The following is a 15,352-nucleotide window of genomic DNA, read 5'->3' as shown; positions in this document are numbered from 1 at the left end:
AAGAGTTGCTTTTTCCTGCAGTGTTGCGATTTAAGAAGTGTTTCCTGAAATAGTTGCAGAGAAGAAAACTGCCATCACGTCTTTTCTGCAGTTGCCCTAGATGGCCCAAGTGTGTGTGTGTACTAAAGAGCTGTGTCAGTGAAATAAGGACTAACAGGGATGAGCCAAGACCTCTGCTGCTTGTTTGCTCTGGTGCTTTGTTCTTATTGGCTAAAGCCAGTCACTTTCTCTCTGATGTTTTGGTTTCTATAGAATTGGTCAAAATCAAGTTGTGGCTAACTAGTTGGGGATATCATTCTCTCTCCTTGACCTGTAAACTGTGGGTGCTCTGGTGCCTTTCCAAGCAAGGCAGTACAGAATCAGGTGTTACCCTTGATTTAGCACAGAGCAAGGAGCTGATCGGTCTGTGAGCTGTCCAAATTCAACTGACCTAACCAGCGATCATTAGTTCTTTACAGTGTTTTGATGGCTAAAATCCTCAAAGTGAAAAACTATATATATATATATATATTTTTTTTTTTTTTTAGCAAAGTATGCTTTGGACTCAAAAATGCAGAAATATAAATAACTTTTGTTTCAGCAGGGCTCTGACTGGTAATGTGTTGTGTATTACTCAAAGTGAGGATTTGCGAAATTGATTAAAATTATTTAAAGAGGATTCAGTGTACATATCAGGTATCCTTTCTGTTTCTTTCCTCCTATTCCTCCCTCCTGCTCCTGTGGTGTTCTGGCTCCATGGTTGATATCACAGCACTCCAGCTGTATTTGCTGAGCATCAGCTCAGCAACTTTGGTGGGCCGCCAGGAAAGAAGTGAGGTGGACCTACCCGTTGTGTTGAATATCATTCTGGCTGAGATCTAGGGTAGTCAGTACATGTTCGTGGAGATTTGTGGTTCCTTTGTGTGGTGTGTGAGTGAATCCTTTGTGAAATGAAGTTAAAGGAACTTTCTGTTTCAATGAAATGTAGATAAATAATCGTGGATAAGAAAGCACTTGTTTGGTGTGTCCTAAACATCTGGCCAGAGGCATAACTGCCCGTGGAGTCTCTTCTGAGTGCTAGGGGGGTCTATCATTACTGTAGATTTTTTTTCTTAAAGATTTTGTTTATATAGCAGAGAATATATATTTTATTTACTAGTAATCTGTAACATCATTGTAAATGCAGACAAGATAAAATTAATATTGGCTTTTTAATACCCATTTCCAAGTGCTAAGAAACAGATAGATATCAGCAAGTTGTGATATGAGGAATGTTCTTTAACAATACTTGAAAATATAGGCCACTAATAAAAGTTTAGCGAATTTGGAAAAATACGATTACTAGTGACAATTAAAATTCTAATGAGTTATGTTTGATACCTGCAGGTCAGATGAAGAATGGGATAATCTGAAATACTTTTCTTCATGTTGAGGATTCTTCTAGGACCTCTGTTTTCAGAGTCTAGTGCAGTAATTACACATTGCTTAGCTTATTGATGGGTATCCTAATGATACTTTTGAAAATAGCTTAAAGTTGCTTGATACAGATTTGCAGAAGGAACTAACTGCGTTGATCCTTGCGGAAGGATTAAAGTACGTGGAAAATTTAGGGGGTTGGGTGATCTTTGCTGAGTTTCTGGGTTGGCTATAGATTGGATGGAAGGGGCAGACCTCTTCTGAGATTGACCTTCAGAAAAGGATGTGAAGAACAAAGTAGGGCAACACATAAATTATTACATACTGACTTAAAGTTGGCATGGCTGGGAGATATAGAAGGCGGTGTAACATAAGAACAAGTGTGAAACAGGGCCTCTGGGTTTTATTCCAGATTCTTACTAACTGGCTGGGTAATTACTCATCTCTCTGGGTTTCCTTCTGCCCATCTGGTAACTTACCTAGCTGCCAAAACTGTTGCAAGGCTTTAACTAAAGGTGAACTGCAAAGCAGAGCAGTTGGTGTCTGCCCTTTGGTGTTCTCTGTGATGTGTAGCCATGCCTGTGATATTTTCTTCCCCCAGCTCTACAGACTCCTTGCATCAAGTACACCAGCTATTAGAAAAGGAGGCTAGAATTATTTCACCAATTGTACTTATAAACTGGTAGGGTATGAAAGAGGAACAGCCACCAAGGTTAACATTTGGTAAAGTTGCCAAGTGTTAGATTACTCGAGAGCGAGGAAAAGTTGAGAAAGGTTTTATCAATGTAGACTACGCTGGAAGAAGAGGACTTTGGTGTGCAAGGTGAGAGAAAGAATGTAGAGCCATGAAGGAAAATGTTTCAGGTCTTTTGCGAGATTGCTGAAGAAGAAAACACTTCTCTTTACCATCCTGTCTCCTCCAAAATGTGGGAGAGATGAGTGGCTGGGCTGTAGTAAATGGATGGTGCAAAATCTGGGAGGCTTTGGCAAGGATTCTTGCAAGATGGAAGGGAGGAAGAGAGCTAAGTTTGTGGGAAATATAAGAGGTATGCTGTTGTTACTTAGCAAGAGGAAGGTGTGGATTTGGTGGCTTCCATCTCGAAGCATCAGCTGCTCAGTGCTCGCGGTGCCGTGGGATGGTGTGTGTGTCTCTGGGGTGCAAAGTACTCCGGGCTCCCTGCGCTTCCTTGCACGCATCACCTCTTCAGGGCATCAATTATTCCGGGGTGTGTCGCTGAGGACAGTCCCAGTTGGATTAAGAATGCCCTATTTTGCTTTAGGTAACAATAGACTAATTATTTTGTTAAACAGCTTTGGCTTTTACCATGAAGGATATACTGACTTGCACAAGATAATTGCAGTTATGAATTAAAGATGTATCTATTTGTTTTGTGTGTTTGTGGGGATATGCTCTTACTGCTGTTTGTGAGACCAGTACAAAACTTGGATTGCAAAGGCTTTTGTGATCAATATTTATTTAAAGAAGAAAAAAAACCTTGACGAAATACAGGCTTCTTTATGGTGTGCAGCCAAGCCCAGTTTTCACTGCAATTTTCCGCCGGACAAAGTCATTTATAATTAATTAGGCCAAGAGTTCTTAAGGAGAAACAAATATGCAAGGATAGTCAGACGTGTCTGCACTCTGGTGATTGTAAGTAAAGTGGAAATACTGTCTTAGTAAATACAAATCCTCACATTCTCAGTGAGGTTGTGTGCAGCTTATATTAAGCCAAGTAGCCTTAGTGAGTTCCTCTTATTGGGAGTAATGTGGCCCTAATATGAATTAATAGGAAGAGACTGGAAAGATGATAGGAGATGTGCTCTACCTAGCTTTGTTTTGAGAGATGCCTCTTGTGCCATTCTGCCTAGATCTGTCTTTATGTGTGATCACAACTGACTGCTGCTGAAATCCCTCACTGTGTTGTCTTTGGGTATTAGACTTCTCTAAAACTAAACGAAAACTTTCTGAGTGCACAGGACCATGCAGCTATTTGCTTTTTCCAGTTTTTTCTCTTCAGCAATAAATCATTGTATGTTACTCTTTAATTTCCAAACTGAAAATCCGAGGACTTACCTGGTTTCATTTTTGTTTTGCTTTTCAGATTGTTTCAAGAAAAAATCCAGAGGATGTCCAGGAGGTAACTGCTTAAACTTGTGCAAATGTCCTTATGTATGACACATGCCTTTTGAAGCATCTTTGATGTAATTAGCAGTTTCTGTGTGCTTTGTCCTTGTCATTGAGCTAACAGTTTTCCTATGTTTCCATTTGTCTTTAGCTTTCATAGTTAAAAACAGTAGCTAGCTAACATGATGCATTTCATCCCTCAGTGATGAATGGTGACTTGAAACAAAGTCTTAGGGAGTAAAGTGTCTTTTGATGACAAAACTGCTTTGATAACTTTACAAGCTCTTTTCTCGGGACCGGAATTGGCAAATTGATGGTTACTTAACTCCTACTGGTAAAATTAGAGATCAGTCCACAATTCGAGTCTTAGGTCTCAGCTGTAGGTACTCTTCTCCTTTTTAACCAATACTTTACTGAAAAGCCTACACCATTACTGTCTGTTAGTGAAGAGGGAGAATGGAGGAGTCTCGGAGTCATTGAGGGAGATTAGACTGCAAGTCATATATATTAATGCCTATCTCTCTGAGGCTCCTTTAGTATTTTCCAATGATATACTTTGACAAAACTTTAAAATTGCTTATTCTTTACCTCCTCTGAGGAGTCTGTGAGTTAGGGTCTACTCTATTCTCGTGCCTCTTGAATACCTCCTGTCACAGGAGTCATTTATTGAGAGAGAAAAAATACACCATGTGTGCGTGCATTGTGGATTTTTTTTTTTTCTTTTTCATTAAGAAATCTTTTTTTCCCCACTCCTGATTTTTTTTCCTGGATTAATGACTTGACATGGTTACTATTATATGATGTGCCTGCAAAATCTTCCCTCAAAAGCACGACCTTATGGCTTTTCAGATGTGTAACACTTGCATATGTTCGGTTTCTGGCGCAGTCTTTTACTACAGTTGAGGAGAACCTGCATAGTTGATGAAAGAAGAGCTCACAACTGAATTCATTGCATCTCTGTATGGTCAAACATGAGCTACTGATTAGTGGCTTGGCAGAGGTGAGAATTGGCTGATACATCTAACACTCCTTTACTGCATCCTTCTCTGAAATCTTGAGAATCAGGCAAGCATGAGCATTTGTGCTTTTTGCAGTTTTTTTAAAAATCTCTAGGAGATTAAAATAACCTATCAGAATCAGAGATGATCATGGATCTAGTTTAGAACTGCATTACTGTAGTTTGTAGCTTGATGTTCACCTTTTCCAGGGAGACTCCTGAATGGAACCTATCCATAAGCACATTCTGCCATTACCTTAATCTTCATTTGTGAGGAAAAGCACTTTATAAGAGATGTTGATGTGTCCATTCATCAGAAAAATATATTGTAAGTGTCTTTCAGCTAGAGTATTGCATGAAGATGTCTTAAGTAGTTTTGACACAATAGCAAAACCATATCTTTTAGTTGTTGCTTTGATTTGTGGCTTTAGGTTACCCATGCAGAGTTTCACATGCTCTAGACAATAAAAGGACATAAATATGAGATGAACTTCTTGACAGTTGCCCTTTTCTACCCTGCATTTTATCATATTAATTATTCTGCATGAGATAGCATATTAGGTGTGGGATGATTCTGTTATAAGCATTATCTGAAAATAGTTGGTTATTACAAGGAATATCCTAGATGGTAGTTGCCGTAAGGGGGAATTGTAGTCAGAAACCCCCATATGTTGAGAGCTTTTCTGTTACATGGCTTCTTACAGTAAAAAAAGAACTGTGGGGAGCCTTTGAAAGAAAAAGAATATGCCCCTAACCTGCTCCCACTGAAAATAAATTTACCTCAGTTTTCCAGAATGCTCAGTGAGGAATTCAATGGGAAATGTTGTGCACACAACCACCCTGTTGCTTTAGGATCTGTCTCGTGCAACCTGCTTCCCACATCCATGTAGGACCACTTAGCTGTGCCTTCCTTCTCCTCCAGGTGTCTCTTAATGCCACTGCTGTGATGTTGATACATCTTTTACATTTGTACAGCTGCTCATAAGGCTGTGTGCTGTGACCTCAACTCCACTTGCCAGTTTTCTGTCACATCTTTTGGCTGCCCTTTGGGATACAAGTCTTTACTACAGCACGTCTCCCACTGCAGCCAGCTAGAACTCAATGTAATCCCAGCTGTTGTTGGGCAGGAAGGAAGAGAACCTTGTAAGGGCTTCCCTCTTGAAAGAATGAAAGAAGCCAATGTGAGGTTTTGTGTGGGGATAGTAGATACAGAAAGGCCAGTGGAGCTAACTTTAGATGTCCTTGCTTCTGGGGACTGATGGTGGCAATGTGGTGTGTAATGCAGTTGCATCTAGGGTAGTCCTGTGGGTTTTTTCCTTTTCATTTAGGAGAAAGGCTTATTCATTGTGGAGCAGATGAGGTGCATGAGTTAATAGAGATCTACTGGCTCTCGCCACGACAAGCACCTTATTGCATTACAAGTCTAACATATGTTTTATGATACACTTGCTGTGCTTCATTGGGCCTCAAAGTACAGTGTGTCCTTCCTCCAAATCTAATTTCTAATGAGGATGTTAGAGTGGGAACTTTGCTAACTTTGCTGGCCACATGCATGCAAAGGCATGTTTTCCATGAGCTTCTGAAAGGTTTTAGAATCACCTTGACTGCTTTTGCTATGCAAGTTACTTAGGGGTATTTATTTTTTTCCTCTTGACTATTGAGTGGTCACTTGTAGCAGTGAAAAACAATGCCTTTTTAGTGGAATGAAATTTCATGCTCTTATTTCCTGGCAGATTTTCATGTTGTCTCCAAGTACTGACAGTACAGGAAGTTAGTGTTCAAAGAATTCACCATCTTAAGCAATTTTGTGTTCTATATGCACACTGCTCAAGAAGTGCTAATCATCCACTCTCTGGCTATTGGATTAGATAAAAGCATAGCATTGAAAAATTATTACTTCTGATAGCAAAATGACTAGTTTGCCTTCTTGAGATTCCTCATTTGTGTGTTTCACTTCACTGAGTACCAGCTGTAATTGTCATGAAAATGTGTGCCAATAAGGGAGTCTGAATCAGGATTGCTGGTTCCAGTATAGCTAAATTTGTAGGTGAGTCGAGTGTTGCCACACTAAAGCTTTGAACATCCACTGTTAACAATCCTCTTACCTTATATCTTCATTGTCCTGTAGGTAGGACTTGCGTCTGCTGAAACTTAGAAGGCCTCTGATTGCAGTATTAAAGAAAAAAACAACCCACAAAGATGCTCTAAATCTAAACCTTTTGCCTAGCTCTAAATCTGGTTTGCTTGAAAAAAAATTCAACTTTTTCAATTATGATTGCTCATGAGAAGGCAGCCGGGTAAATCATTCAGAAATATGTGGAATATTTAAAGTTGTGGTTAGTTGTGTTAAGTTAATTGAGACATTTGGCTGGTGCAACTGTAGAATCAAATGCTGAATGCATGCACTCTCCTTGTCTTTTCCCTTCTGTTCTGCTTTAATCACTTTACATTAGTGTTGAGGTTTAGTGTGATGGCTTAGTGAGGCTGACCAAAAATGAGGTCAGGATATAAAAAAATCTTTGTTAATATCTTTTCATCCTGATAACAAATCCAGTAGCAGTCAAGTGTAAATTTTATTGTTTATTTCTTTCATTTGTTTGATTTTTCTACTGGGTTCTTCTCCTTTCTTGAATGGAAAGAATGGGATGGAAGAAGGATAAGGTAGGTACCTGACTGGGAGATGACTACTTTTCTGGAGAGGCTAGATCAGGAATAGCTGCTCTAATGAACCAATGACATCTTTGTATTCCTAAGATGGAGTTTTTGTCTAGATTACAAAAGGAACATAATTTTTTTTTTTTTTGGTCGTTATTACAAAAAAAAAAATTAATATTGGGGCTTGCATTTACGTCTGATCAACACTTTGCACACACAACTTAGGAGTTGGTTTTTTGTAGTCCTGGGTGCCTTATGTACCATCCCTAAAAATCCCGTGCTTGTATTGATTTCCCTTCCCTGTTTTTCTCTTTTTCTGTTGTGTCTCTTCCCCACACCTGCAGCTGCACCAGGCACAGTGTGCTGTTGGATGTTGGATACTGCAACACTCCTGTTCGGCATTTTTTCCTCTCTTGCTGTCTCCCTGTGTAGGTCTGGATCTCAGAGTGACTGAAGCTGTGCTGCCTTTGCCCTTCTTCCAGCTTTTACTTAATTTTTTTTCTATGCACTGTAGTGTTGCAGTTGCATAGAAATGCGGGTTGGGGACAGATAATGACCGCATTTTTATGCTTGTTACAGTTTGTAACTGTACTTACAACGGTAGTTCGTAGAAACAAAAAATTTTCCTGGAGTTAATGGTCTGGTGTGATTAAACCAGTGGCTTTGTGGTGTGATGTAATATGAACAATGAACTTCACTAATACTTCTCTCTGGTTTCTCTGCTTCAGATAGTCGTTTGGAAGAGATACAGTGACTTTAAGAAACTGCACAAAGATCTTTGGCAAATTCATAAAAACCTATGCAGACACACAGAGCTCTTTCCACCTTTTGCCAAAGCAATAGTGTTTGGTAAGCATAATTTCCTCCTGACCTGCTGAAATTCTTTGATAACTCAGTATCTATAAATACATCTTGTTTTGTAACTGGGTGGAAAATTTCCCTTCTGCTTTTACTACTCAACTTGTAGTTGTGCTGGTATCATAACTCGATATGTTTATTTTTGTAATATTTAAGAGTTATTTATGTCCTTGCCTCCATGTTAGACATAGTAGCTGAGATTTATTGATGTATATATTCTGTATCTCTACAACATACATTCCCTCTTTTCAGGAGCATAAAGTCTATATTAGCTTTGTGAACAGCGCTTGAACAGCAGACAAAATATTTTATATATGAACTCTGATTTTTAGTGATGAGCTGTATTAAAGTATTAAATGGTTGTTACAGAAAAAGATTTTATTGTGGAAATTTGATTGCAATTGTCAGTTTTATCTAGTTAGGCTTTTGAGATCAGTTTTACATATTTCACCAAACAATCTGCAAGAGGACTGTGACTCTATAGAAGAATGAAGTGACAAAAATGAATTAGCTCTTATAGGTCTTAACTTCATCCTGATGTGTATGTCCTCATGAATGAGCTGTAGGTGGACTTCAGTGAAGTGGTGTGACTGTGTAGAATTCCACCTACCACACTTTTTTTTTTAACCAGTGTTGTGTTTATAAAATCACCTTTTTTTAGTGTGTGTTCTTTGTGTTCAGCACAAACTGGTGCTGTTTTTGGTGTACCTATATATCACACAATATCCACTGCATTTTTAATAATTTTTCAGCAACTTTTTACTGTTTTCAGCATGTTTGGCATCTTTTTTGCATGCATCTCCTCAGAGTGTTTCTGAGACATTTCTAAAGTGTTGCTGACTGCTGCTTTTTGGTGTGCATTTACCACCTGCTTTTCAGACTTTTTCCCAGGAATTTTAAAGTTTTTTTTTTAAAGTGTCCAACAAGTGTTTGACATTTGTTTACTTGCATCTATCATGTGCATTTGGTCTGGTTTAGGATGGTTTCTAAAGTGCTTTTGGGGTTACTAAGGCATTTCCATGGCCCTTACTAATTGTTCTAGTGTATTTTGGTTTTTTAAGCACCCAGTCTGTGGTGGTTGTAGTGTTGGTTTTGTTTTGGGTTTTTTTGCATAGCTCTGAGGATCTAGCACGTTGGGTGTGTTTTTGGTAAATATCTACCGTGTACTCACTTCTTTGGTAAGGTTTTTGGTGTGAATTCTTTGCTCTTTTGGCCAGGTGTTTGGTTCCTATGGCGTTGCTGCAGCATTTTTAGGTGGGATTATTTTGCTGGATCCAGCATTTCTTAGGTGTAGCTTTTTCTTTTTCATGCATATACTGCAGGTTGTTAAGCAGTTTTTAGCATTTTTTTAGTGAGTCCAGCATGACTGATGTTTTTTTGCCAGAAACCTACTGTGTGCTTTGCGTGTGTTCCTGAGGCATTTCGAAATCTGTGGAATCGTTTTGGTGGTGCTTTTTAGTTTGTTGGGTTTGGGGACCTGTCTTTTGATAGGTTTTTTTTTAGTGCCCAACATGAGTTTGGGTTTTGTGTGTATCTACCAGAGAGAATTATTGGGAATTTTAACAGGTTTTAAGTATTCAATGTGTTTGGTGTTTTATTGGGATGAATCTGCCACCACGTAGTGTTTTTGATGTGGTTTTTGTCAGCTGTTTTGGCTTCTAAGGCATTTTTGTGGGACTTTTTAGTTTGTCAGGTGTTTTTGGGGTTACTAAGGCATTTCCATGGAGTTCAGAAGTTGGTTTGGGTTATTTTTTTCATAAGCATCCAGCCTGTGTTGTTTTTGTACAAACTTTGCATGCTGTTTAGTGACCAGCATGTTTGCTGGGTTTTGGCATGTGCTCTCTTTTTTGACAAGGTTTCCAATGTGGATTTGGACTCTTTTTAGGTATGGTTTTGGTCCCTAGGGCATGGCTGTGGTGTTATTTCTGTACAGGATGTCTTTAATGTTTGGGGTATTTTTTTTTTTTTTTAATACATACACAGTATGATTTTTCATTATGAGTTATCCAGTGGGATTTTATTGTGTATCCGGTATATTTGCTGGCCTTTTTTAGCATGAATTTACCACATGCAGTTTACAAGTGGACATTTAAATTGTTTTTAATCTTTGAACATGTTTGGGGATTTTTTTTGGCATGCGCCTGCAAGATCCTAATTTTTTTTTTTTTTTTTTCCCTGTGCTTTTTTGGCAAGGTTTTCAGTTTCTGAGGTGTTTTTGGGCAGGCTTGTCAGAGCCTAAGGCATTTTGAGGTTGTTAAAGCCTTTTAATGCTGTTTACAAATGGGTTTAGTTTGGTGGTTGGTTTGTTTTGTTTTTTCAATTTGCTTTCAGTTTGTGTTTATGGTTACTCTATGCACCTTGTACGGGGTTTAGTGTCCAGGATGTTTGGCATTTTTTTAAATGCATCTGCCATATGCTCTTGTTTCTGGTCTGGGTTTTCCATGTGTTTTTTGGTGTGGGTTTTGGTTCTTACGGTGTTGTCCCAATATATTTGGCATTACTGGAGTGGTGTTGGTGTCCAGTATGTTTTGACATCTTTTGGCATGAATTTCCAGTGTGCTTTTTCTTTTTTTTTTTTTTTCCCCCTAACCTTTTTGCATGTTTTTAAAGACACTTTTTGTTTCTTAGACATTGCTGCAGTGTTGCTTTCCATTGCCATGTGTTTCAAATATGTTTTGATGGCTTTTTAAACATACAGCACAGTTCAGCATGGATTTACCTTTTTTTTTTTTTTTCTCCTTTTGCATCCTGGTCCCACATCCCTTTTTTCCTTTTTTTCCCCCCATATTTTTAGCATTTTTAGTGCTGAGCTAGTTTGGCTTTTTTTTGGCCACACCTCTAGAGCATGCTTTAAGTGTATTTGCAGTTTCCACGTGTTGTGTCTGGTTTTTTTTTTTATTGCCATACATGTTTTTGCATGGTTTGAATGTGTTGTGCACATTTTAGCATCCAGACAGTATGTGGTGGTTTTTGGTGCATATCTGGTACTGATTTTTGCAGGTTTTCTTTGTGTGGCATTTTTTAGCAGTGTTGGCCAGTCCATCTAGAGGATATTTTCCCAGATTTTCTGTGTGTCTCAGAGTGATAGGTTTTAGCATCCGGTATGTTTCACATTTGTTGGCCTGCATCTATGAAGCTGAATCCTGATGCAGATTTTGTGGTTCTCTGCACAGAGCTGGTTGAAATTCCTGATTTAAATTGTATTTTGCATCAGCCAAATTGTACCCAAGTTTTATGTAATTTTATTTTTGCTTATTTATGAAGTTGGAAGGGGGTTAAATTTTGGTGCTGTGTCAGAGCATGGGCAATAATGGTTAAAATAAAGCTTGTAGTATTAGTTTCATTCTGAGATTATTTTAAATCTGATTTACAGAGTAGAGTTCTCACCGGACAAATTATTTACAAAGCTAATATTTGCAAAGCATAATTTAATTTCTGGTAGAAGATACGATAGGTATTCATAGGGGAGAAAAAAAAAGGAATAAAAGAAAATCAGGGCGGAAGAGAGTATAGGTGTCTAATATCTTAAATAATTTAAAATTGCTATAAATGCAAATTAACTGTTTTTTACACTAGCTGTGTGAGCAAGGGAAGAATTGAGTGAAATCCCTTCTGAAAAACATCCTTCTTCTATTGTATTTAGTGAACAAAAGTGACTGAAATGTCCATTGTGAGAGAAGAAAATCCACAGAAACATTTGATGCACTTATTTATTTAAAAGCTCTTTGAAATTAAAACTGAACGAAAACAAGCCTCACTACATTTAAATGAAACTGAGACACAGAAGAATACAAAAAAGTGGAGGTAATGTGAAAACAAGTTTTAAATGGTTGGTACATAGCTGAAAGGAACAGCCCTATCTGGCTCTCCGATTTACAAATATTTTTGTATTTATGACAGAAAATTTTACTGTGTATCCTTCCATCACAATTCTGCACGTAGTAACTGCCTTATGACTTACTTTAATTTAAAATAAAAATCCTATTTTCTTTTTTTGTACTACAGGAAAAATACAATCTTAGTAGATAACAAGGTTTTGATAAACTCGTTTTCAGTCTCATTCTGTTAGTGTTGACCTGCAAAGTCCATCTCTTTCAAGATCTTTTGTTTCCATGCTGCTTTGATGGACCATTTCTGCAGTGTTGCTTCCCTGTGGTGATGTTACAATTGTTGTAGCTTTTAGACTAGTGTCTAATTAAACTTGTGAGTAGAATTGCTGGCAACTGGTGTGTGTGGTGTTTTGGTTTTTTTTTTTTTTTCTCTTTTTTTGATACCTGTGCTTTAAGTAATGTATGGACCTATTGTTTGCAGAGGGTGTGGTTTGCAAAATGATCATTGGTGGTTCTGACAGTTGAACTTAGTTACAGTAGAACGGTTAAACCTGAGGAGCATCTCCAGTTCAGGAGATGATGTGGAGAACTGAGATGTATTTAAAAACAAATGTGTCATGCTGTGCTTCCATATTTCATGCAACTAAAGACTTGCCACAGAGTGTGTATTTTTAAGCTGTTGGAGTAGAGCTGCTTGTATCAAAGCAGAAAACTTGCTATTGATGGGAAAAAGAAACCATCTGACTTTCTCTGTACTTCGCTTCAACATTTTACACTTGTTTTATAGGAAAAACCTCAGTGAACTCGACCTTGGAAATCTAAAATGCCCTAACGTATCCAGCTGCTAGAATTATGGTACCTATATCTGGGACATGATTACTGTTCTATCCCAGCATGCATCAACATAATTTTCATCAGTACTTTCAAACTACTTCTTTTTTGTTGCTTTTGTTGGACACTTGTCAGTATTTCCCTATGTTGACCATCCATGGCATTTTACTGAAATATGGGTAAATCTGCATGTGTTGTATCTAGCAACTGCAGAAATGTACTCTAGTATAAAAAATACTACACCCCCCCAACCCACCAAAAAAGAAATAAACACCCCCCCCAGATATTGATAACTTGTTAGCAGTGAGTCAGAAAGAAGATTTTACATAATACAGCTCACATGAAGACACTGAATGAAGTAAAGTATTTATGAATTTTGTGTCATGTACAGTAGGAAGTCTTGTGAGAAACTAACTGAAACATGAACACACACTTTGCTGGGTGTTTAGTTGTTCTGGTCTGCTCCACAAAATTAATTGTGGATTCTTTTTACAGGAATTTAAATTTGTTTTTTATGTAAATAGGAAATTTTAAATGGATCATCGCTGGAGGAGTAACAGCTGTGTTATATGCTGAAGTTGTAGTTGACCCTTCTTAAAAATATCAGAAAGATGTGATCCCTATGATGAAGTTTGTGTAAGTTTGAGAATTGTAAAGACTAGCAGGAATAATGTTGACTTAGATGCAGAATGACATCGTGATAGAAATTTTGAAGAGTCAGCTGGCTGTGTAAGCATCTTGGAGCATTTCCTTGAGAAGAGTGATAATGAAAGTGTTGAGCAATACAACATTGCTTGAAAGTACGAAAAAGGGAAAAGGAGGAAGGAGTTAGTCAGGGTTGCCTGGGAATTAAACTGCCAGCAAGATGCCAGGAGGTCTGTGAGCTGAACCAGTACTGAATAATGTTCTTCCTTCCCCTAAAGCCCTCTAGTTTTAGAAGCAGTTTTCCTGATAGTGTATCATGATGCTAATGGGCTGGAAAATGTGACAGTGACTAATGTTTCAACAGCTCTGTTCAAACATGGATTTTTATTTTTTTTTAGCTCAGCTTCCTAAGAAACTAAGGCTTGTGTAATTGTGCTGTTAGAAAGTCGAACCCCTTACTGATGTGGCTAATATCAGCTAAATTTGAGAGTGAAGGTGGTTGCAAATGTAATTATACTTCAGCAAAGTCTGTGAAATGGCAGCTGAGTACGAGGAGAGCATGTGTTTTGGTGCTGCTGAGGGCCAGGCAGGCTCAGCTCATATCTCTGAGGTTTGCAGCTGTCTGGCAGTCAGTGAATGCACACTGGTCTGCCTGGCAGGGCTGGTCCTGTGTCCTATCTGGTGCCCAATGGAGGTACTGAAAAGATGTGGATAAGGAAAATGAATTTTAATTGAGAGTGGTGAATTGAAACTGGGAGAGGTTGTTGAGAGGTGAGGAAAAAATATCTTACAGATTTTTTTTCTTGCAAAAGTTTTCTGTTTCTGATATTAGGTGTTTGCCTCTTCACAATTGATTTTCTACTGCATTGTCACAGCGTTTGTGTGAATTTGTAGATTCATTCAGCTGGCCCGTGCTGCTGTGCTTTGCTGAGGGAAGTTGTTTTCTTTCCACGATGTCCAGTTCTGCATGGAATGAACTGAGAACCCTAATGCACCCCCAGTGCTGCTCTGAAGACTTAGGAAGTTTGGTGAGCAGTTTAATAGGGCCTGATTTCAATGTGACCACTCACCGTGGTAGCATTGCTTTTGCCTTCTTTCTGCTTGCTTGTTGCTCACTCTTTTGTACAGCTGCTCCTGTTTGTACAGCTGAAACGGCAGGGTGAGCAAAGCATGGAACCAGGCCAGCTGAAAATTAGCCCAATGATGTCTTTTCTTTTCTTTCATGGGAAAAATAAGCCTCAAAAGCTTTGTTTGTGATCTTATGAGTATGTGTGTGTCTTTTTAGTTTTATTTTCTTTTTTCTGATACCGCATGGGCAGGAGCTATTTACTTGAAGAATTTCTGGGAAGAATCCTGCTTTGATACTTTCTTCTGGGATTATTTTTTTGCTTGCTCCAAGTATAAATGAATTTTGCTTTTTTATTCAGTGTTTCTTTTGTCCTCTTCAAAGGCTAATGCCACAGAGCTGTCACAGGTGGTTCTTATTTTTCTGGTCATGCTGTTATAGCAGTACTGTTTCTTGAACTTGTCTTCCCAGTCCTTTTTTCCCCTCTGTATAGCTGTTGCAATATCTGTTCCATTCTCTTCCAATTATTACTGTTAACCTCTGACCCTTTTCTTTGTAAACTTGTAACTATTTCAACAACAAAGTGATGTTGATATAAAAAGCTAAAATAAGTTGCTTGCAATTGTGAAGGATGTGAATTTAAGGTAGCAATCCAAGGGTTTTCTCCTGAGAAGCAAATCTCTTCAGGTGAACTGTGGGATTGTTTTTTAGGTATGCTTTTTGTAATTGGAATGTTTTGGGTGCTGGGTAGAGAAAAAGGAAGGTTCATACGTTTTAGTAAATGAGCTGCTTCCCAGCTCTGTTTACCTCTTGAATCTGGAAGGAGATGAGACCCTGTCCGCATGGAGCTACTTCAGAAGAAAGCTTCAGTGCCTGGTAGCAGGGCTTCACCATCTCCCCTACATGTTGTCTCCTCCATAAATGGCACCTTGGAATTGAAGATCTGTTCG

General features: G+C 38.4%; 1 protein-coding gene across 4 annotated transcripts in view; it reads left to right on the top strand.

Moving 5' to 3' along the window:
* RPS6KC1 (ribosomal protein S6 kinase C1) overlaps positions 1 to 15,352 on the top strand; it is an 86,323-nt gene that overhangs the window by 1,144 nt on the left and 69,827 nt on the right. Inside the window, exons 2-4 of one of the 4 annotated variants that reach the window (XM_040059399.1) lie at positions 3,498 to 3,533; positions 4,407 to 4,520; positions 7,901 to 8,021. In XM_040059399.1, the coding sequence (XP_039915333.1) occupies positions 4,482 to 4,520; positions 7,901 to 8,021 (160 nt within the window). In that variant the 5' untranslated portion in view covers positions 3,498 to 3,533; positions 4,407 to 4,481. Of the gene's footprint in view, positions 1 to 3,497; positions 3,534 to 4,406; positions 4,521 to 4,826; positions 4,846 to 7,900; positions 8,022 to 11,701; positions 11,835 to 15,352 lie in introns of those variants that run through there. The other 3 variants (XM_040059396.2, XM_040059401.1, XM_040059400.2) reach the window with 3 other exon arrangements.

The sequence above is a fragment of the Hirundo rustica genome, chromosome 3, assembly GCF_015227805.2.
Source record: "Hirundo rustica isolate bHirRus1 chromosome 3, bHirRus1.pri.v3, whole genome shotgun sequence".
NCBI classification, from domain to species: Eukaryota; Metazoa; Chordata; class Aves; order Passeriformes; family Hirundinidae; genus Hirundo; species Hirundo rustica.
Note: the sequence above shows the minus strand (reverse complement) of the source record. Positions and strands in the feature narration are given on the sequence as shown.